This window comes from Babylonia areolata, chromosome 8 (genome assembly GCF_041734735.1).
Source record: "Babylonia areolata isolate BAREFJ2019XMU chromosome 8, ASM4173473v1, whole genome shotgun sequence".
Taxonomy (NCBI): Eukaryota; Metazoa; Mollusca; class Gastropoda; order Neogastropoda; family Buccinidae; genus Babylonia; species Babylonia areolata.
In genome coordinates, this window is record NC_134883.1 from 31,730,246 (window position 1) to 31,752,830 (window position 22,585).

General features: G+C 42.3%; 1 protein-coding gene across 1 annotated transcript; it reads left to right on the plus strand.

The window, feature by feature from the left end:
• The first annotated feature begins 453 nt into the window (after positions 1 to 453).
• On the plus strand, positions 454 to 9,906 carry LOC143285145 (uncharacterized). The gene is made up of 4 exons (XM_076592373.1): positions 454 to 805; positions 3,199 to 3,284; positions 7,949 to 8,268; positions 8,732 to 9,906. Exons 1-4 carry the CDS (start codon positions 467 to 469, stop codon positions 9,271 to 9,273), a joined length of 1,287 nt encoding a protein of 428 aa, XP_076448488.1. The 5' UTR covers positions 454 to 466; the 3' UTR covers positions 9,274 to 9,906.
• Positions 9,907 to 22,585: the final 12,679 nt, after the last annotated feature.

Below are 22,585 nucleotides of genomic sequence, written 5' to 3' on the forward strand. Positions count from 1 at the left end.
GTCTGAGCACTTTTGGGTTGTGGTAAATAATGAAGTCATATGTGATCAGAATGAAGGGATGGATGTTTCAAACACACATTTGAGGCAAAAGAAAATACAATTACACATAAATGCTTCAATTTAAGGTAAAATAAACCCTAAAGTTTACTATAGGTCAAAATCTGACAATCAACAACCTGAATCCCACCTGCCTAAAAATCGCTGCGAGCTGCAAAGCGGATCAGGTGCAAAGTGACTCTTTTCATTGTGGAGGGTTACGATTGTCATCTTTGGTGCTGTTCTGCGAAATCTAAGATGTGTGTATAACACACTCACACACACATACAGACATATATTCACAGAGATGAATAGATAGATAGAGAGAGAGGGGGGGGGGAGAGGAGAGAAAGAGAGAGATGATCCAGTTTCTTCCCATGTTGCATTTGTTTCAGACTTGAGAAAAAACAACAGAACTGAAGGACCTGTCATGCTGCTTGGCTATAAAGGCCGGAACCTACGCCGTGCAGGAGAAACTCTGAATCTAGGACAACGTGGCCTTCCTTCCCTGATGATGGCGTTAAACCTCAGCCACTGCCTGCTGAACAGACGTGGTGTGCTGTTGGTGACGTGTGTGGTGACCATGGCGGTGTGTCTGCTGTTCACTTGGTCGCCAGCCTGGACTGTTCAGAACGTGTGGCTGAACACAGCACTGTGGCTGCAACACGCGCAATGTCCAGACGTCATGCACTCCATGACACAAGGGCGTTGGGAGCGACTGCCCATGACGCCGTCTGACATTCAGAAGATGAACAAATTTCACAAACATGTAAGATGGCCAGATTTATCAATGGCAAGAGTGTTTGTTGTCTTTATTTCTTTGTCTGTCTGTTGATTGAACGGGACATAGTTAATATCTGTGTCTCCATGTCCTTTCTCATTATCCGCTCCTTCGTCAAGCACATTTTTGTCCAATATCGTAGTTTGCATGCCTCACACCTTGTGTTGTTCACAGTTCAAGTCCTATTCACGAATCATGTTTATTGAACATACTGATCCTTATTGACCACACCTACCCTTAGTGAACGTACTTACCTTTCCTGATCATACTTACCTTCAGTAAACATACCTATCCTCACCGAATAGACTTAATGACCATAGCTCATGAACATAATCTAACTGAATATACTGACACTCAGTGATCACTTATCCTTAATGAACATACTTATCCCTATTGAACACCATCAGTGAACATACTCACTTTTAGAGAACATACTTACCCTTAGTTAACATAACCTTAGTGAGTATATACTCGTAGTGAACAGACCTAGACTCAGTGAATATAGTGATCCTCATACTGACCCCCAGTGAAGATACTGACCACCGTACTGAACCCCATTCTGACCCCGGTGAAGCAGCTGTCCCTCATACTGTCCCTCAGTGAAGATACTGACCCCCAGTGAAGACACTGTCCACCAGTGACGATACTGACCCCCAGGGATGATAATGTCCCTCAGTGAAGATACTGTGTACCTCAGTGACAATACTGTCCACCAGTAAAGATACTGTTCCCCCGTAAAGATACAGACCCCCAGTGAACATACTGTCCACCAGTGAAGATGCTGACCCCCAGTGAAAATACTGTCCACCAGTGAAGATACTGACCATCATCAGAGAAGATACTGTGTACCAGTGAAGATACTGTCCCCCAGTAAAGATACTGCCCCCAGTGAAGATACTGCCCCCAAAAGTGGGGTGCAATAGCCGAGTGGTTAAAGCGCTGGACTTTTAATCTGAGGGTCCTGGGTTCGAATCTCGGTGCACCTGGTGGGTAAAGGGTGGAGATTTTTCCGATCTCCAAGGTCAACATATGTGCAGACCTGCTAGTGCCTGAACCCCCTTCGTGTGTATGCGCACACAGAAGATCAAATACGCACGTTAAAGATCCTGTAATCCATGTCAGCGTTCGGTGGGTTATGGAAACAAGAATATACCCAGCATGCACACCCCCGAGAACGGAGTATGGCTGCCTACATGGCGGGGTAAGTAAATAAAAACGGTCATACACGTAAAATGTTAGATGTCTGTCTGAGTGTGTATGCGTGTGCGTCTGAAATCTGATTGATGACACATGAAACGAATGATGAGCGCCCAGTGGCAGCCGTCAGTCGGCTCTACCCAGGTAGGCAGCCTGTGGTGCAAATTTCCCCGTGTATGTAAAGCGCTTAGAGCTTGGTCTCTGACCGAGGATAGGCGCTATATAAGTATCCACATCAATCATCAATCAAAAGAAGATACTGACCCCCAGGGATGATACTGTCCATCAGTGAAGATACTGTGCCCTAGTAAAGTTACTGAACCCCAAGGAAGATACTGTCTCCCAGTGAAGATACTGCCCCCCCCCCCCCCCCCAAGAATGAAGATACTGACCCCCAGTAAAGATACTGACCTTCAGTGAAGATGCCGACCATCAGTGAAGATACTGTTCCCCAGTGAAGATACTGTCCCCCTGTGAAGATACTGTCCAGCAGTGGAGATACTGACCCCCCAGTGAAGATACTGTTCCCCAGTGAAGAGACTGTCCCCCTGTGAAGATACTGTCTAGCAGTGGAGATACTGACCCCCAATGAAGATACTGACCCCCCCCCCCCCCCCAGTGAAGATACTGTTCCCCAGTGAAGATACTGTCCCCCTGTGAAGCTGTGAAGATATTGTCCAGCAGTGGAGATACTGACCCCCAATGAAGATACTGACCCCCAGTGAAGATACAGACCCTATTTACCTCTATTAAAGATAGTGACTCTCATATTGAGGCCCCCATTGAAGACAGTGTCCTTCATACAGGCTCCCATGTGAAGACAGTGACGCAATACTGCTCCCCAGTGAAGACAGTGACCCCATACTGCCCCCAAGTGAAGACAGTGACCCCATACTGCCCCCAAGTGAAGACAGTGACCCCATACTACCCCCAGTGAAGATAGTGACCCCATACTGCTCCCAGTGAAGACAGTGACCTCCATACTGCTCCCCAGTGAAGACAGTGACCCCCATACTGCCCGCAGGAAAGACAGTGACCCCCATACTGCTCCTCAGGGGAGACACTGACCCCACACTGCTCCCAGTGAAGACAGTGACCTCCATACTGTCCCCCAGTGAAGACAGTGACCCCCATTCTGCCCCCCAGTGAAGACAAGCTGACAGTGTGGACTGTGCTGCCTACAGGTGAGAGAAGAGCTACACGGGATGCCCAGAGGACTGCAGCGGAAGGACGGCCTCTGTGGGAATGTCACTTTTCCTAAGCGCGCATGGTAGGCATGTCATCTCTGCTTTTCTTTCCTTCTTTCATTACTTTCTCTCTTCCAACCAGGCACACGTAAACTCAAACACATGCAGGCAAACACCGTTTAAGCACGCACGCACGCACGCACACACACACACACACACACACACACACACACACACACACACACATGGAGACAGTGAAACCCATACTGACCGGGACAACCGCCGCTCCCGAGATGACAACCACCGTGCCTACTGCGACGAGAGACGCTACCACAACAACAGCCACCGATACACTGGTCAGCTAAGGGACCGCCCGGACAGGGATGATATGATCACTGCCCAGAGGAGCCGTGACCACCGTTCGTCCCGACATAGTGATCGTCAAGACATACACTTTGTTCACTGGACTGACAGATACTGAGACACGCATAATGTAAGGTACTGTCTACATGATAACTCCTGGAAGCATTATGTGTTTCACTGATCATTATATGTTATACTGATCATCGCACTGCACCAACACAAGCAGATACTTGGTAAAACGATTGTCATTTCTCCTGAAAACCATAGCACAGTAGCACAGAATTAGAGACATCATCAAATACTGTTGTGAAGATACTGTCGTGGAACATCAAAGATTTTAGGGAAACTATTCGACTGAACAAAAACAAACAAATTCACATTAAAAGATGTGACAGACTTATTTTCAAGCTATGATTTCGTTATTTGCCAAGAAACACACCTGGATAGGGATAAGACAAAAGATATATTTCTACCTGGCTTTGCAACAGGGGTACACTGCTGTAGGACAAAGCGAGTAAAGGCACAGAAAGCCTCTGGTGGAATCTCTGTATTTGTGAAAGAATATTTTAGGCCAGGTATTATGTTCCTGCCACAGAGCAGTAGTGACAATGTGTGGATGCTGATAAAAGGTTTTTATACGGATCAATACACTTATTTTGATTGTGTATACACACCACCTGAATTCTCCTCCTTTGGAGGTGACCACACACGGGACATATGGAAAAAACTAAATAAAGATACAGAACTGTTTACCACAAAAGCTAATGTCATTTTGTGTGGTGACTTCAACGCACGAACTGGTATGCTTGATGATCTTATCCAGATGGACGGTGAGAACAGTATGTATGATATCTCATTTAACTACACACGTGATTGTGTGCACAAAAGAAGTTCGTCAGCTAATAAATGGGAGAACCCTCGGTGACTTACATGGTAATCCCAGATGCTTTTCACGAACAGGGAAAAGTGTCGTTGATTACTTTACGTGTTCCCAGGATCTTATACGAAAGGTGATGAAATGCAAAGTCAAAACTTTTGCCATGTTTTCAGATCACTGTCCTATTGAATTGTTCATTCATCTACCAGTCACAAAAAGAGTTCACCTTTTATTAGATCTGTCAGTAGAAAGGAATGTCCCACTTTACGAGACTCAAAATCCAATCGTTCTTTCTTTGGGAAGGAAGGCACTGCCGAAAAGTTAGCATCAGCACTTAAGACTTTGTCAGTTTCAAATAAGATAATCTCTATTAATGAAGGATTAGAAAAAGTTAGCTTCCAAAACGTGCAGACTGCCAAAGAAGAAATTGACAACTCTGTGTCAAATCTCACAAACACTATTATTGCAGCGGCCGATTTATCGGTCAAACATAAAAATAGACGCACGAAACGGAAAAAAGAAGCCATCTAAAAAGTGGTTCACACATGACTGTTTCATTGAAAGGAAAGAGGTGTGATCTTTACTGAATGCATTGAACAGAAATCCTTTTAACAGAAACATTCAGAATAAATACCTTTATTGCCTAAAAACATACAAAGAAGGCCGTTAAGAAAACAAAAAAGACGTACAGAAATTAACTTGTAAGAAGTTTAAACACAGCAATGAAACATGACCCCCCAAATGTTAGGAAAATACTATCTGAACTAAAAAATTCAGATAGTTCTACTCAACCGCAGAGACACATATTATTTGCAGCTTAATGGATTAATTATTTAGAAAAGGTGATAAGTAGTGAAGTATCCGTTGATAAAGGCAGGAAAGAACAAGTACAAAAGAACTTGGCAGAATAAAACAGACTATGCCAGCGTTTGTCCTTCGACAATCCTTTTATGATGACTGAAATAGTGCAAGCTGTAAAGACCAATAAAACTCCCGGTAAAGACGGAATAAAAGCGAAATGCTCAAAGCAAGCATGTCCAGCATCAGTGCTACTGTATGCAAGGTATTCATTGCCATATTTCAGACTGGTATTTATCTAGGTCAGTGGAAAGACGAAATAAATGTTTCCATTTTTAAAAGTGGCGACCCAAACAATCCTAACGATTATTGGGGTATAACACTGAACTGTTTTGTCAAGTTATCAACAGAAGAGTTGAAACATACTTAGAACAAAATGAGTTACTTGTAAAAGACCAGGCGTGTTTCAGAAGACATTCTAGAACCACTGATCACATATTCATCCTGAAAAAGATAATTGATTACACCATAAATAAAAGAATTGGGCGTCTCTACAGCTGGGTTTTTGTTGTTGTTGTTGTTGTTTGTTTGTTTTGTGGGTTTTTGTGGGTTTTTTTTGGGGGGATAAGGCATTCGACAATATATGGCATGATATATTTCTTTTGAAGCTAAACAATATTGTGATAAATGGAAAATGTTTCCACATTATAAAAGATATGTACCTAAATTCAACTGTATGTGGTAAATCAAACGATGGGTTTACAGATTCTATCACAGTAAATAAAAAAAGGAGGGGGGGGGGTGCTTCAGGGAAATGTTATTAATATTTCATTATGACATAAGAGACTGTATACACGATGACACCTCACCATATTTCAATGAAGCAACAAGACTCAAATTCCTTAGCTGTTATATATGGATGACATTGTGATCCTCTCGACACCAAAAGTAGGACTACAAAACAAACTAGATGAGCTACATGAATATTGTCTGCAATGGCTTAAAATCAACAGGGACAAAACCAAAGTCGTAATTTTCACAAAAAAACGACCCAAAAATACCAGTGCTCCTTTCATGTGGCGATGACTGCATCGAAACGGCGGATAGATATTTGTGAGTTACTTTTCATCAGAATGGAAATTTTCACCTTGCTGAAGACCACTTAGCCAAACAAGGAAACAAAGCAGCACATGCTTTGAAAAGCAGTGTACGAGGGAAAGAAGTAAAGTTGGATGTGATGACGCAACTGTTTGACACTTTATACACTCCAATTCCCTGTTACGGCGCTGAAGTGAGGTTTCCATTCAATCAAACTGCGACAAACTCCTCTACGCCCTCTATGCTGTTTAACCAATTTAATGTCTTTCTCTCTGCAAAATGCCCATCAGAAAATGTACATGTCAACTTCTGTAGGAGCTTAATGGGCGTACACAAAAGATCAATCAAGTTACCAGTCCTTGCAGAGTTAGGCAGATACCCCATTTCTCTGACCGCAGTGTGTCAGGTTATATAATTCTGGGTGCACATCATATAATCAAAAGAAGATAGCTATTAGAGGCAAGCATATGATGATATGCTATCGATGAATTCATTGGAAAAAGCTCCTTGGGTTAATTTTATCAAAAGGATTCTGGTTTCAATTGTATTCTCCCACGTGTGGGAGAACCAGGGCACACTCAACACTAAGCAGATGAAATATTCTGTCATGAATAAACTACAGGATAAATATGTTTGGAACAGCACAAAGGACGGGACAATTGCAAGGCTCTCCTGTCATTGCAAAATTGCAAACATTTATACATTACAACTTTACCTGATCAGCCCCAAAAATACTAAACATAGAGGAGCATTATGTCGATTGCAAATAAGTGCACATGAACTTGAAATTTACCGAGGACGTCACTACAACTTAACTAGGAATGACCGGCTATGTAAAGCATGCGGAGTTATAGAGGATGAATTGCATTTTCTGGGCAAGTGTAATGCGTACTCTGACTTAAGATCTCGTCTACTCGTGACAGTTAATTCCCAGTCTTCGAATCATTAGCCAGATGGCACTGGCAACAATATGATCCAAACGCCGAGTTCTCTGTTGCCACTAATTTGTTTCCAACCAGAAATGGCAATATACATATATGTATATATATATGAATGCTTTAAAGTTCGCAATCTATAACTATGTCTTGTGGAATATCCTGCATGTGGTCACAACTTATTGCTTTTACTTTTTGTTTGTTTGTTGTGCTTAGTTTGTAGTGTCCATAATTCCTCTGATGGGATTTACGACAATCAAATGAGTTCTGAGTTCTTCACACACACACACACACACACACACACACACACACACACACACACACACACACACACACACACACACACACACACTGCTTTTGTCATTTGGGGAATGTGCATGCATGAGCAATTATTTTTGCCATGCATGCTCTGACATACGTCTGCACATACATTCACACCAGATGTCCACACACGTGTGATGAAAAAGGATGAATAACTACAAGGATCTCCATGACTTTCATTCACTCATTTATTAATTTTGTTCATTCACTTTGTTATCTATTTCCTTTTTACTTAGTTACTTAACCAATCAATCATTCAATGAAGAGATGAATTAATTAATCAATTAACTAATTAAAGAATCAATAAATCAATCAATCAATTATTTAACTGATTTTTATTTTATATCTTCTTCAGGTTTCGAGCCATGTGTGACACAGAGGGAGATAAACCTTGCTGTTATCACAACCGCTGCACCAACCGATCCATGGACCAATGCGTGTGCCCTGAGTGCTACGACATGCGCAATCCACTCCATGCAGAGTATGCAAGATGGCGTCCAAGCAACCAGCTGTGCCAAGTGGACGAGATGTCGGTGGAAGAGATATGTCATCTACTGAGAAATACCACCATCTTCTTCGTGGGCGACTCGTTCACACGTCATGTGTACACGGCCTTCCTCTTGGCCGTCAGAGGGAACCCCATCACAGGAGCCTTTAGTAAGAAAACTCCTGCTGGTGAGTGTTCATTGTTCATGCCCAGAGGCTGTGGTTTTTGTTTGTGCTGATTTTTGCCTGCTTGATTGCTGGTTTTTGAGCCCCCTCTCCCATCTATCCACTCAAGAGAGACAGAGACAGAGACAGACAGACAGTGTGTGTGTGTGTGTGTGTGTGTGTGTGTGTGTCTGTGTGTGTGTGTGTGTGTGTGTGTAAAAGAGAGAGAGCGGGCGGATAGAGAGTTTGTGTATGGGGTGGGCAGGAATGCGCGTGTGTGTACGGTCGTGCAAGCACGCGCGCGCGCGCGCGCGCGTGTGTGTGTGTGTGTGTGTGTGTGATATAGAAGAATGTGCATGAGTGCTCTCAACTCAGAGCTCAGTATTGTCTGCTTCATTCAATTAAAAATAGAAAATTTTCTTCATGCTCATTCGAATACTCATCGACATGAAAAGTGAGCTCCCATGGACAATAATTGTTGTTTCAGATCTGAGACGCCGGTGTGCAGGCATTTACATGTTCACGGAGAAGGTGTGTCGTATGTGGGTGGACAAGAATGTCAGGGAGTGCCCAGATAGGAGTGCTGTTCTGCGGTACTTTCCCAAGAATCACAACGAAGACATACGTCAGCTGATTTCTCAGCTGCACCACACTCCTCGCAGTCTTGCCTTCATCGGCTTGGGTGGCCACGACAAATTTAAAGACCAGGCCACCTTCAATATGGTCATGCAGCCAGTGCTGCAAGAGAGAAATGACATCGGTTCTCACTGGCCTTTGCTCGTCTGGGCCCCCCCTCACCGCTGGGGCAAGTTAAAGAGCCCACGTGATCCCCTTCAACCAGTGATCGATTTCAGCAAGAAAATGAAAGAGCATCTGAGACCTTGGGACGTGGCCATCTTTGACTCCCTCAATATGACGGCGGATGTGGAGAGCTTTGATGGCGCTCATTATGGGTATGGTGTGAACAAAGTGAAGGCACAGATACTTTTATATTATCTGAAGGAGCTTCAAAGCAAAAAGCAATGGTGAACATGTGGTATAATCAGCAAAATCGTATAGTCATTGTTATTATCATTATTTGTTATGCAAGAGAGTTGAAGACAGACTAGACTAAAGGAAGGTAACAAACAAACACGTGCGAGTTCATCTCATTCTCCTGCACTCCGTGAACAAAACAGACACAAGGTATTACCCCTGAGCCTATTTAATTTAACACACACAAAAGGATTCAAAATTTGTTCTGCAGTTAGTAGACATACATATGCACACACACACACACACACACACACACACACACACACACACACACACACACACACACACACACACAAATGCAGGCATCCGATTTTGAGTCTGGGGAATGCTGACTTCTGTTCTTCAATGTTTTGTGGGTCCACGAACTAACAGTCAACACACATATCACCTCTGGTCTTGTGCCGCACACGCAAATTTCGTGGTTCTTCAGGACGTGTATTTGTCTTCAAGACACGTTGTCTCGTGGCTGCATCAGCCTCACCAAACCTCAGCCAGGTCTGTCCCGCTCCAGTCTCCCCGGACTGGGCCGTTACCACGTCTCCTCGGACGGTGGGTTGATCCCGTCTCCTCGGACTGGGCTGTCTCTACGTCTGCCCCAGAACTCTGGGACGGTGTATTAAGACCCGTAAGATATATGCTGTATATAATTTCCACATTCTCTTTTCTTCTTCCTTTGGATGGGTAGCCAGCATCGACTTGTCAATGAATCTGCTGCACAAATTCTTTTCCGGAGGGTAGTTCCGAGTGGGCTGTTTTAGTTAGTTAGTTTAACAGGATTTGGAGGATTGTGGAGAGGGGGTGGGGGTGGGGGGTAGTTTGCTGTTGTTTGGAGCTGGTCAGAGGTTTGCCACCCTGGCCTGGAAGACTGCCAGAGATGGCGCAGTGGCGGATTCAGTGGGCAAGTTGTTCCATTCCGGGATGGTTCTTGGAAAGAATGTCATCTGCCGGCACTGTGTCCTGTTGGATGGAATGTCGTATCGCAGGGGGTGGGACTTTCTAGTTATTTCGCTGAGGCGGCTGACAGAGGGGAGATGTTTGGAATCAACATGTACTAGGCTGTTGTGCACCTTGTAGAACATAGTGAATCTCGCACGCCTCCGTCTGGCTTGCAGCGTTGGCCATTCCAGGTCAAGGAGCATGTCATCCACACTGGAGGTTTGGCGGAAGCGTTGTGAGGCCCAGCGAGCTGCTCTACGCTGCACCTTTTCAGTGGTGTTAATGTCTTCAGTGGTGTGGGGATCCCACACACAGCTGGTATTTCTGGGGGTGGAAAGACATCTTCCACCGCTGTTCCCAGGAAGCTAGGGTGTCCACATCCGCTTGCAGCTCCTCTTGGTCTTCGGCTGTCTTGACGTCTTTGTGGCAGGCAGTGTCATCAGCCTGGCCCTGGCGGACAGTCCGGTCGGTAGGTTATTGATGTAGAGTAGAAACAGGCTCGGTCCAAGGATGGAGCCCTGGGGGACTCCTGAATCTACTGGAGCAACCTCTGACCTGGAACCATTGACGACGACGGACTGCCTCCTATCATTGAGGAAGTTCTGGATTTAGGTGTTGATGTTCCCGACGATTCCGTAGTGTCCAAGCTTGTGGGTCATGAGGCTTTGGTTAACTTTGTCGAAGGCCTTCGAGAAATCGAAGACAAGTAAGTCCTCCTGGTATCCCTGTTCAAGGGCCTCAGACACTTCGTCCACGAAGCCGAGTAGCTGCGTTTTGCATGAGCGACCCTTCCGGAATCAGTGCTGTTCCGTGCAGAGAATCTGGTACTCTTCGCAGTACGCCATGATCTTGCTGACCAGTATATGCTCCAGGAGCTTGCACGGAATACTTGTCAGGGAGATGGGCCTGTAATTTTCTGCATTGTATCGTTCCCCTTTCTTGAAGACAGGATACACGTTGGCAGTCTTCCAGTCAACAGGGACAACCCCAGAGTCGAGGGATGTCTGGTATAGTAGTGTGAGCGATGAGGCTAGTTCCGTCGCTAGCTCTCTCAAGACACGGGGGCTGATCCCGTCTGGGCTGCATGCCTTGAAAGGGTCGAGGTTACGTAGGAGTCTCTCGACGCTGGTAGTCGTGACGTGTACCTGTTTTAACAGGGGCTGCTGAGGATCACGTGGTGGCATGGGACATCTGTCCCTGAACTCTTCATCACTGAAGTGTTCCTTACTGCTGAAGGCAGACTGGAACTGGCGGTTTAATATTTCAGCTTTTTCTTTGTCACTGGTGACCAGTCTTCCTGCTTCTTTCATGGGCGAAATGCCAGAACTGTCATTCTGTCTGGATTTAATGAATGTCCAGAATCGTTTTGTAGGGATGGGCTGCTCAGACTGTTCTTCAAAGATGAGGCCTTGGATGTATTTCCAGTACTGGTTCCCGAGTCTTTGCTGCCCCTGTCTCTTGAGTGACTTAAATGCATCATAGAGGTCTTGTCTGCCAGTTCTTTTCATTTTCTTGTGAATTCTGTCTCTGCGTCTGATGAGCCTTAGTGTCTGGTAGTCTATCCATGGTGGATTTCTCCTCTGGCCAAGCTTCTTGTGCGGAATGAACTGTTCAACGCACTCGTTGATGCCTGTTTTGAGGGCTGTCCAGATCGCTTCAGTATCCGGCGAGTTGGAATAGGTATGAAAGATGGTGTTGGTGAGCTCCTGTGCTGCCTTCCGGGGGCCGTCCCAGTCAGCTTTGCCGTAGCAGGGAACAAGGCGCACCGTCAGATTGTCGCGAGCGGCGTTGATCTGGAGCTCTGAATACACTATGTCATGGTCAGAGAGGCCAGGTACAATTTTGATACGGGGGAACATGTTGGGAAGGTTTGTTATCAGCAGGTCGAGGATGTTGTCTCCCCTGATGGGCTTTTCGACAGTCTGGTCCATGCCAAGGTCAGCGATGATGTCCCTGAATTCCTGGTGTAGACGTGGATAAGATGCCCTTTTCTTCAGCACCTTCTTCTTCCAGTCCCATCCAGGGAGGTTGAAATCACCGCCAAGAACAACGATGGCATTTCTTGCCTCACTTGTAAATCTGCTGACTCTGCCACTTCCCTCAGGCTTGTAGTGTCGCTGTTGGGTGGGTGGTAGTAGCTGCTTATCAGCAAATCCCTCTCGCCCCTGAGCTTGACCTTGGCCCACAGGATCTCACATTCAGGCCTGTCAAGGCTGGGCTCCTCCGAGCTGACAAGGTTGTCGGCGACTGCAATGAGGACGCTTTCTCCATTCCTGTTTCGATCCTTCCTGAAGATTTTGAATGTAGGAGGGAAGATCTCGTTGGAGGCAATTTCTGGGCACAGCCATGTCTCGGTGCCGAGGACAACGTCCGGGCGGAGATTTTGGAAGAGGTTGCTGATCTCAGCCACTTTTCCGACAACTGACTGAAAATTTACAGTAAGGATGCGGAGAGGGCGGTTTGAATTTTTGTTCTGTTGATTCTGACGAGTCGGAGAAGAGCAGTGGAGAGGGTGAAAAGAGTCATCTGAGTGAAAGGTAAAGTCTGAGTGGTTTGCAGCAGAGTTGTGTCTGTATATTTCCTGTTCCACACCGTGAAGATCGAAGGCCGCAGTGCTGTAATTTGGTGATTGGCAAAGTTCGCAATGGCAGCTAACATCAGGAGCTCCAACGTCAATATAGGTCTGAGTATCAATGTTCTGGCATGACGCATGGAACCACCTCCATTCCACACATTCCACGCCGCGGTCATCCCAACCCACAGTTCTGTCACGAATCCCACAGGGGACAACAGAAGAGTTATTTGCACTGGGTGTGTTCGAGCCATTAGAGATGCTGAGAGGACCAGTTGCCATATGCCAGAAGGCAGCAAAGTGTTAGGGTTGTGTAGGATATCATGAGTGATGAATGAAGAGACAAGCACAGCACGGGTCAGGGCCGGGACAACATCGTTTAGACATGGTGGTGGTTGATGCAGGGTGATGACAATGTCACCAGTGGTGGTGTGGTGAGAATAACCATTTGGCAAGGGATATGTCAAAGAGAAATACAATAGGTCTACTCACAGTCAAAATCTTGTGTTTGTGTGATTGAAGAAGTCCAGGAACAGCTATTCACCAGTCCAACAGTAAGGGCGCATCCTTTTCCATTCATACCCCTATTTGTATTAGTTCAAATAATTATTTTAAACTATCCACTGACTCTCCAATTATCAAATATCAATTTCTCATTAAGGCCATGCTGCTTACATGACACACAAGAACGAAAACATTTATTCATTATCCATGCGTTAGGACTAACAACGGGAACGGAATATTTAACAAGGTTATTATGAAAAACATGGCCACGTTTCTCAACATTTAGAAATAGAAAGATAACATTATTCGATCTATACTAGTTTTGCTCTTCATGCTAGCGATTATATGTACAGAGAACATACTATACTTTGGTCAATTTGCGGTGTAGCCAAGTTTACACAATGTATTGCAAAGCATAGTTCCACCAAAATATGCACAACAAATAGTAACTACATTTACAGTACATAAAAAACATGCGTACACAAAAAGACTAACTATATCTTTAAACTCTTATGAAAAATACTATATAATTACCTGTAGCCAGAACCACAAAGCACCAACAGCGAGACCTTTCCCTTCCAAGCCTCTGCGACAGACAGTGTGTCGCGAGCCAGTTGAACTGGACAGAGAAAAGTATTCTCACTGACCAGTACAAAAAACATGTGCAAATAAACAGAAGCACTTAAATTCCCCCGCACGAGGAAATCAGTTTGTGGCACTCCGTAACATTATTATTATTATTATTATTATCGTTGTTGTTGTTGTTGTTGTTTGCGCCTAAACTTAAAAATAAGCCTTAGGCGTTCACAAGTAGGAACAAGAGAGGCAAGGCCTTCAAGACTCACTTGTGATACACTTTAAAAAAACAAAAAAACAACAATTTTTTTATGTATTGAGTATAATTTCAAAATGTAATGTTTAAGATGAGAACGATCAAAGCAAATTAAGTCCCTAGCATTAATTACAGAGTAATTTCCCTTTTTTACTATCTGCACCAAAACGTTTGCAAAATAAATAAAACTTCCATGCTTAGCAAAAGAAGTTCCTGTTTGAACAAAAAATGATAGTAATGACTGCTCTTGTTGTTGGGTCAGAATATCAGATCAAAGTGCCAAGTTTAGAGAATACAAAAAATATAAATATAACAGTAAATGCAGTTTGCATATAATTAGGCTTCATTTTTTTATTTTTTGTGCCCATCCCAGAGGTGCAATATTGTTTTAAACACAACGACTGGAAAGAACTGAATTTTTCCTATTTTTATACCTAATTTTGTGTCAACTGACAAAGTATTTGCAGAGAAAATGTCAATATTAAAGTTTACCATGGACACACACACACACACACACACACACACACACACACACACACACACACACACACACACACACACACACACACACACACACACACACAACCGAACACCGGGTTTACACAAGTGAGTCAAAAACCAAAAACGTTAATACCAAAAAGGGAAAAATGGAACACAGGATTAAAAAAAAAATTCATCGAATTATTCACAACCCCTCCACACACACAAACACGCACACAACACACACCAGCACGCATGCACACACACACACAAGTCATAGACACAATTATAAATAGAATTAATAGGATAAGTGCAAGAAAGAGATGTTATGGGTGGGATTGGATTTCCTGACGTAAATTGTTTCATGCAGCCTTTGAAAATTTGTTGGATGAGAAGATCTAAAACCACATACCATAAATGAAAATCACTAATGAAATTACTGTATCCAAATATGGAGGGTGTAGGTAAATATGGACCGACTATTTTGAGCTGACTCACAGTAATCAAAATCTTTTGTGGAAACAAGCTTGCAACATGTTCCAAAACAAAGTAAATCTCATCAACTGATCAGAAATGCTAGCTAAATCATTATTTTTCAGCGACAAAGTTTACCTCATACTTACTTGATAAAAAAGACGCATAAGAATGCATTATGTACTGCGGTTGTATGTAAAGAACATAGAGATTATAAATCATAGGCAGAATTCATCGATAATAGAATGTAAAAGCCAGTTTTCTAACATTCACAGCAATCATTAGAAAGTTAATCTTTGTGAGCTGAATATCAATTTTGAAAATGACAGACAAGTATTCCCGGAACCTTGGATGTTCTATATTCTGAAAAGAAAGGAAGAAAACCATTCTACGATATCTTTGTAGAGGTTGAAAACAACAACCCAAAATGCTGTCAAATGATACAGAAGTATCAGGAAAGTAGCATTTAAGATCCGCAATATAAAATAAATTAAATCAAAATGATTTCAAATCAGAGCAGTCCTTGGATTTTTACCAGCAAATGTAATTTTATCATCATTAGGAAGAAAAGCAGACAACCGAAAAAAAAAACTACAAAAAACATCACAGAACTCATATTTTTGGAGTCCATCTTAACGAACTGAACCCAGACTGTCTGTGTGAATGGCAAATATTCTAAGGAAAACATACATCATTATAGAAGCATAACGTATTCTGAAAATGTGTTTCTCATTATATATATTATCTTATATATATATATATATATATATATATATATATATATTATCTTTTAAATACTCTGTGTGTGTGTGTGTGTGTGTGTGTGTGTGTGTGTGTGTGTGTGTGTGTGCAATAGACTCGGCTGTGGGCTGAGACATTGCGTTGGATGGGTGACGAGCCTTTGGATGCACAATTATTTCCAAATGGATGAACAGAAATGTATTGTATTGTATTGTAGAAGGTGTGTAGTGTGTTTTGATTTTGCTACACCTGAAGTTGGTTTTGATGTATTGTTGAGGTATTACCTGTTTTGTATATAATTATATGAAAAATTAGATGGTCTCAGTTAATTGTAAAATGGGCTGTGTCAGTGTGTTTCGATGATTTTTCATGTGTGTGGGCACACGGGGCTAACAGCAAGTGTTATGGACATGTTTGATTTGCTGGTAGTTGTGACAATATGTGTAGGAGTTGTGTTATGTGCTTGTGGTATACTTTGATCAGACAAAGTGGGAAAACTCACTGAAATGTGGTTAAAGGGTTAGTAAACACTGGGAGGATTGAGAGTCAGTGCCATGTTGTTGCACTTGCTTTGCTGTTTATCGGAGACATGTTGGTAATTATGATCTTCATATGTATTTGTGTCAGTGGAACACTTTGTGGAGACAAAACGGAGATTTGTTTGGTCATGGTCATATACAATTATTACCGTATGATGTGTAATATGAGTTCAACACTCAGAGATACATTATCAGTCAGTCCTGTGTTTGTTGTATATCGGGGTTTGATAATGCTTAAATATTCAAAGTGGTAATTATGGTTCCTATGCAATTGTGCAAGTGAGACACTTTGTGGAGACAAAGTGGGGAGTTTTGAGTTTTGAGTACAAAATGGAAATGCACAGTTATTATTGTATTGCACATACAGGACTTGATAAGCACTTATAATTTCATTGGTCATATGTGTGGGGCACAGTATTGTATGTCACAGTGACAGATAAGCTCACTGAAGCTTGCTTTACCTCACGGAGATCTATGTGTGAGAGGAGTGTATACTGTTGGACATTCCATGTCAATGATGTCCAGGATATTTTGAGACTGCATCTGACCTGGATTTTGGTTTTGTGTTGGTGTTCTAGGTGTGCAGCTAATAGGAACTGCTAAGTAGGGTGAGCTGCTTTATGTAGGTGCTGCTTAGTCTAGGGTGTGCTAGTGTGTGCTGCTTAGTGGGAACTTGTTAGATGGCTGAATGTTGCTTAGTTCCTTGGACAGGATAAAAAAGAAAGTGAAAGGATAGAAAGCCCCCCCCCCCCCCCCTACAGGTTAAGGGCATATAGATGTATCTAAGTGCTCAGCTGGCTACGATAACCATAGTTCTACTCACAGTACATTCCGTGAAGCGGATGACAGTTTTACTACAGTGACGGTGTCCAACCATTGACCTGTAGAGGTAACTCATGTGGCGTCACGCTATTCAAATTCGAAATTGAAATGAAAGCTGTTTTTGGCGTCCGCTGGTTACTTTCCCCGGCTCTGGTCTGAGAAAGTGACATCGAGTGTGTCGCACATACAGTCAGCTGCCTGACATTCTACTGTCCTGCCTTCTTATCTTCTTTCTCTTCTTCTCTACTGATAACTATTGTAGAAATAAAACAATTGAAAACCCTTTTTGTGACTGGCCTCTATATGCCCCTGGCCTGTGCAAGGAGCTTTCTGTCCTTTCTCTTTTTATCCTGTCTAATTCAGTAATTCAATAATTCTTTTGTGACCTCGTTTTTATATACCACTCGGTTCACGGTTACATGTATAATAGTGATCGAACATATTATATATAGTCACATACATAACATACATGTATACATACATTCATACATGCATCCATACATGTGTATGAATCAGAAATTGATGTTACTGTCACTTGAACAGCAGCTGTTGTATAAAAATTGATTTTTTTTCAGTCTCCTTTAACTTTTCACACTTTTATTTTATACTGCTGTTTTTTTGTTGGTATCATGCTGGACATGTATTTGTTGCTTTATGTCTAATTGTAACGAAATTGAAACAAATGAAATGAAGAGGCAAAGACTTCAATGCTCACGTGTAAGTCCTTCTGTGCAACAACAGTAAAAGTGAAAATGCTAATGGTGGAGGGTTGTGGGTGAAAGATAGGGATGGATGTTTATCAGTACATATCGATGCAAATCATATTTTTGCTCACCATCAGAAATGAATGTTAATTAAAAAGTTGTTTTCTGAAAACATAGCATTTTTATCTTATGCAGTCCACATAGGTCAGCAATCTACTGTTTTACAATCACAATGTAGATTTATCACAGTTTCAAACTTTTCCTGTCTACATCACGACCTTTTTTTAAATCTCCAAACGATGGCAGAAGCTGAACGTTGTTTGCACACTTGAAAAACATAATGCATGCACGTATAGCGTGACTTAATTTTAACTGACAAGTTGTAGACTGAAATTAAGATTTGAAGAATTTTTGATTGTCGTTTGGGGACATTATTCAGTAATGATGAGACCTATACACAAATCTCTCTCTTAATAAATGTTAGCGACCTGCTTCGCTTATTTTTGAACAGTACATATACATTTTTATGTCACTGCTATTTAGATCCATTCAATCCCATGGTTAATAGAATATTGTCTTTAATACTGAATATATTGCATTCTGAATGTGATGATAATTCCTTGAGCATCGACTCAGACAAACAGAGACAAATCAAACTCTAGTCCAAATAGTCGGGAAAGCAGTTGCCTTCTCTGTTGTTCTGATGGTCATAGTCGGACACGACTGACTGTCATATAGGCTATATCGCGCATACATCAGAGCCAGAGGGGGAAAAGAAAACATCAAATGGGGGAATAAGTACAGCAATTTCAATACAGGCATTAGATTTTTCACTGAAAATTCACCCACTCACTCTGTATGTGTGTGTGTGTGTGTGTGTGTGTGTGTGTGTGTGTGTGTGTGTGTGTGTGTGTGTGTGTGTGTGTGTGTGTGTGTGTGTGTCTGCGTTGTGTGTGTGTGTGTGTGTGTGTGTGTGTGTGTGTGTGTGTGTGTGTGTGTGTGTGTGTGTGTGTGTGTGTGTGTGTGTGTGCGTGGTGTGTGTGTGTGTGTGTGTGTGTGTGTGTGTGTGTGTGTGTGTGTGCTGGGGGCCGAGGGTGGGAGGGGTTCATAAACCTGTCACCTGTTGAATCACCACTCTTGTCTCCAAAGTCCCGTTTTCGTTTCGATCAATGTTTTGTCCTGGGCATAACTGACACTTAACAGTGTGTTTATTGTACCAGAGAGGGAGAGACAGAGAAAGAGATAGAGACAGAGAGACAGACAGAGACAGAGAGAGAGAGAGAGAGAGAGAGAGATGATTTATCCAAAAAAAAAACAACCAAAAAACCCAAGGCCCCTTATGAAGGGGTATGTGAACATTATGTAATGGAAACACCATGATGCAACATATATGGAAAATATAACATCGCTTCCAAACGCAAACTAGCTTAGTTATGAAACAGAATCAGAATCAGAATCAGAATTTTATTCAGTAAGGCCAAAGCCCCATTTGAAGGGGTTGTGAACTATAATAAGTACACCATATTTTGCAACAAAAAGAAATCGCAAAATGCAAGTATATGCAAATCTTATCTCCCATATGCACACACACTCGAGTTATGAGGAAATTTTAAAAAAACAACAACAACGACAACAACAAAAAGACAAAGAAAACAACAACCGAGATACGAACACACACACACACACACACACACACACACACACACACACACACACACACACACAATACATACATACATACATACATACATATATATCTATGCCACATACATATGAGTATACACCTAAACTCGCGTATACACAGGAACCCATATACACTGAAATAATCACAACCATTGGTACACAAATGCATGCACATGCGTACATAAACATACATATATGTATTCAAGATACAGCAATTTCTCTTATATTGAATGCCTTGTATAAGTAATTAGCAAAATTTCGAATTGTGTGTTCATTTCTAGCAGCCAAAAGATGATTAAGTCGAAAATCAGAAGTATTTCTATAATATTTAGGATGTATAAACTGGTGTCTCAAGTCCTCAAAAACAGGACAACCAAATACGAAATGGACTTCATCGTCAGTTGCATTCATGCACATTGGACATTTCATTGCATTTACAGTATATTTCTGATAACGAAGACGATGCACAGGTAGGGCAGAAGTACCAAAACGAAATCTTGTGAGAGCGTATCTAATAAACCTATTTATATCCATTATCAAGTAAGGCTCTAACTCGTGAGATGACTTAAATTTTCTATATTCCAAAAACCTATCACTATTGTTAACATGGAAATTCCAATTCTGCCATCTACAGTCGACAAGTCTTTGTTTCAATATTTTCAAAAAAGAACTTATACAGCCCACACCTTGGTTCTCCCATACATACATGAAACCATAAGTATACAATGTATCACGAACCTTTGAAACCCAATTGTTTCTTCCTCTGTTTGCTAAACTCAACAACATGTTATATGCCTTAAAAGGTAATCTCTGTTCGTCCATTCTTGTCAACTTTAACCAGTATCTAATGCAACAAATAGAAGAATTCACAATCAAAGGGAATCTATCTAGATCACCATAAACTAAATCATTTGGTGTTCTCGCACTCACACCGAGATACTTTTTTAATACAAACAAGTGAACACTCTCTACCACTGATGCGGCATTTTCCAGACCCCATATTTCTGCGCCATACATTGGGATAGGTTGGATCTGCGCATCAAATAGCTTCAAAAGTAATTTGATTGAGTTATTGTTAAGTTTGTACAATTTACACAAAATGCTGAATGCAGCCCGTTTTCCTCTACTTGCTAAATCATTACATGCATGACTAAAACTTAATTTCTTAGAAAATAATATCCCCAGATATCGGTAAGAATTAACAACAGACATCTCAGATTTATCATAGAACCATTTCTCCGAAGCAGCTAGAAATCCACCTTTTCTAAACACTATAATACTACTTTTATCCATGTTAACTTTTAGCTGTAACTGGGTTGCAGCTTTACAAAGGTTATTTAACTGCGTCTGCAAATCAATCACAGTTTCTGATAACAAAATTATATCGTCTGCAAACAAAAGAATAAACAATTCAATCATCTTTAGACTAAAATTTGCACCATGTCTGCCATTATCAATTATCTCTAAAGCAAGTTCATTTATAAATAATGTAAAGAGAATGGGACTACAAACATCTCCCTGTTTTACACCATTCGTTAAGAAACAGAGAGACACAGAGAGAGACTGAGAGCAAAAGAGACACGGTGGCGTTTAGACACCTGACATTGTATTGTCAGTGCATTGGCTTGGTCACGTAGCGTGAATGGAGGATGGCCTTGTTTTTAGTGCAGTTGATATTTAATGTCAGCGCGCGCGCGCGCGTGTGTGTGTGTGTGAGCGCGCGCGCGCGCGCGTGTTCTATGAAATGCATTTTATTTTAATATAAGCCTTATTTACTTCATAGATTTTATAATCTGATTCATCTCTTAAGTGTGCTTTTTCATTCATATGAACACACTGGATGTTTTCCATTTTGAGATAGCGGTTGATATGTTTTTTAAGGCATGTTTATAGTCAACTGGATGATGTGAGGCGATTTGAGCAGCACTGGTGCTGGATATCGCGCCATAGAAAAACTGTGTATTATTATTATTATTATTATTATTATTATTATCCCAAAAGTTCTCCTTTATCGAGATCTGGTACAGGGAAAACGTTCCAAAGGCAGACCACACCGCGCAAAAAGACATCAAGCAAGATATAGCTGAAAGACTTGAATATCGACCTGAACATCTAGGAAGCCTTAGCCTCATAATGATCAGCCCAGAAGCGTACAGTGCAGAAAAGCGTCTCTTCTAAGTTCGAAGAGACACTTGCCGAGTGTTCTGAGGTCAACAGATTGAGGAGAAAAGCCTAAAGTCAGACATGGCAGGCCAGCGTCAGATTTCATTTTTTGCGCCGTGTCGAAAGGACTGTCGCTCCCGTATTGGCCTGTCCAACCACGCCCGACGCTTCATCAGTCACCACCCAGAGCACAAGTCAACAGTCTGCAAAGACTGAGTGGTATCTGTCAGTCCATAGAAGACACCAGCCGTCCATACACGGTAGAGGGGAGGGGGATAATTTCTCTAGCTTTATTTTCAGTTTTAGGTTCTCAAGGATGCGTCACTGCGTTCGGACACATTCATATACGCTCACCACATCTGCTAGGCAGATGCCTGACCAGTGACATAACCCAATGCGCTTGGTCAGGCCTTGTGTGCATGCATATATATTTATGTACCTATCAGAGTAGATTTCTTCTTCAGAGTTGTGCCAGAGGACAGGACTTACGTTGCCATGGGTTCTTTTTCAGTACAAGTGTGTACTGCACACGGGACCTCAGCTTATCATCTCATCGGAAAGAAAGGATACCCAGTTTGTTTTTACAGTTAAATTGGGTAGAAAGGGCGAGACCAGGAATGAAACCCAGACCATCATGTTCACTGTGCTGGCAGATCAGCGTATTAACCATTCTGACACCTTCCTCTAAGCATATTGTAGCAAGCCTCTAATAAACTCCCTCCACGCAGACTCACACGCACACACGCACACACGCACATACAAGAACATGAGCTCATACAACTTATATGTCAGCTACAAGATGTGGAACAAGCAAAAGAAGGGAGAAACAGCCAGAACGCTTCAAACACTTATACAA

Excerpts from the sequence above, each read along its gene's own strand:
- LOC143285145 (XM_076592373.1), top strand. The coding sequence starts at position 467 with ATGCTGCTTGGCTATAAAGGCCGGAACCTACGCCGTGCAGGAGAAACT. Across the intron at positions 3,285-7,948 it reads ACTTTTCCTAAGCGCGCATG|GTTTCGAGCCATGTGTGACA; the intron begins GTAGGCATGTCA and ends TATCTTCTTCAG. Across the intron at positions 8,269-8,731 it reads TAGTAAGAAAACTCCTGCTG|ATCTGAGACGCCGGTGTGCA; the intron begins GTGAGTGTTCAT and ends TTGTTGTTTCAG.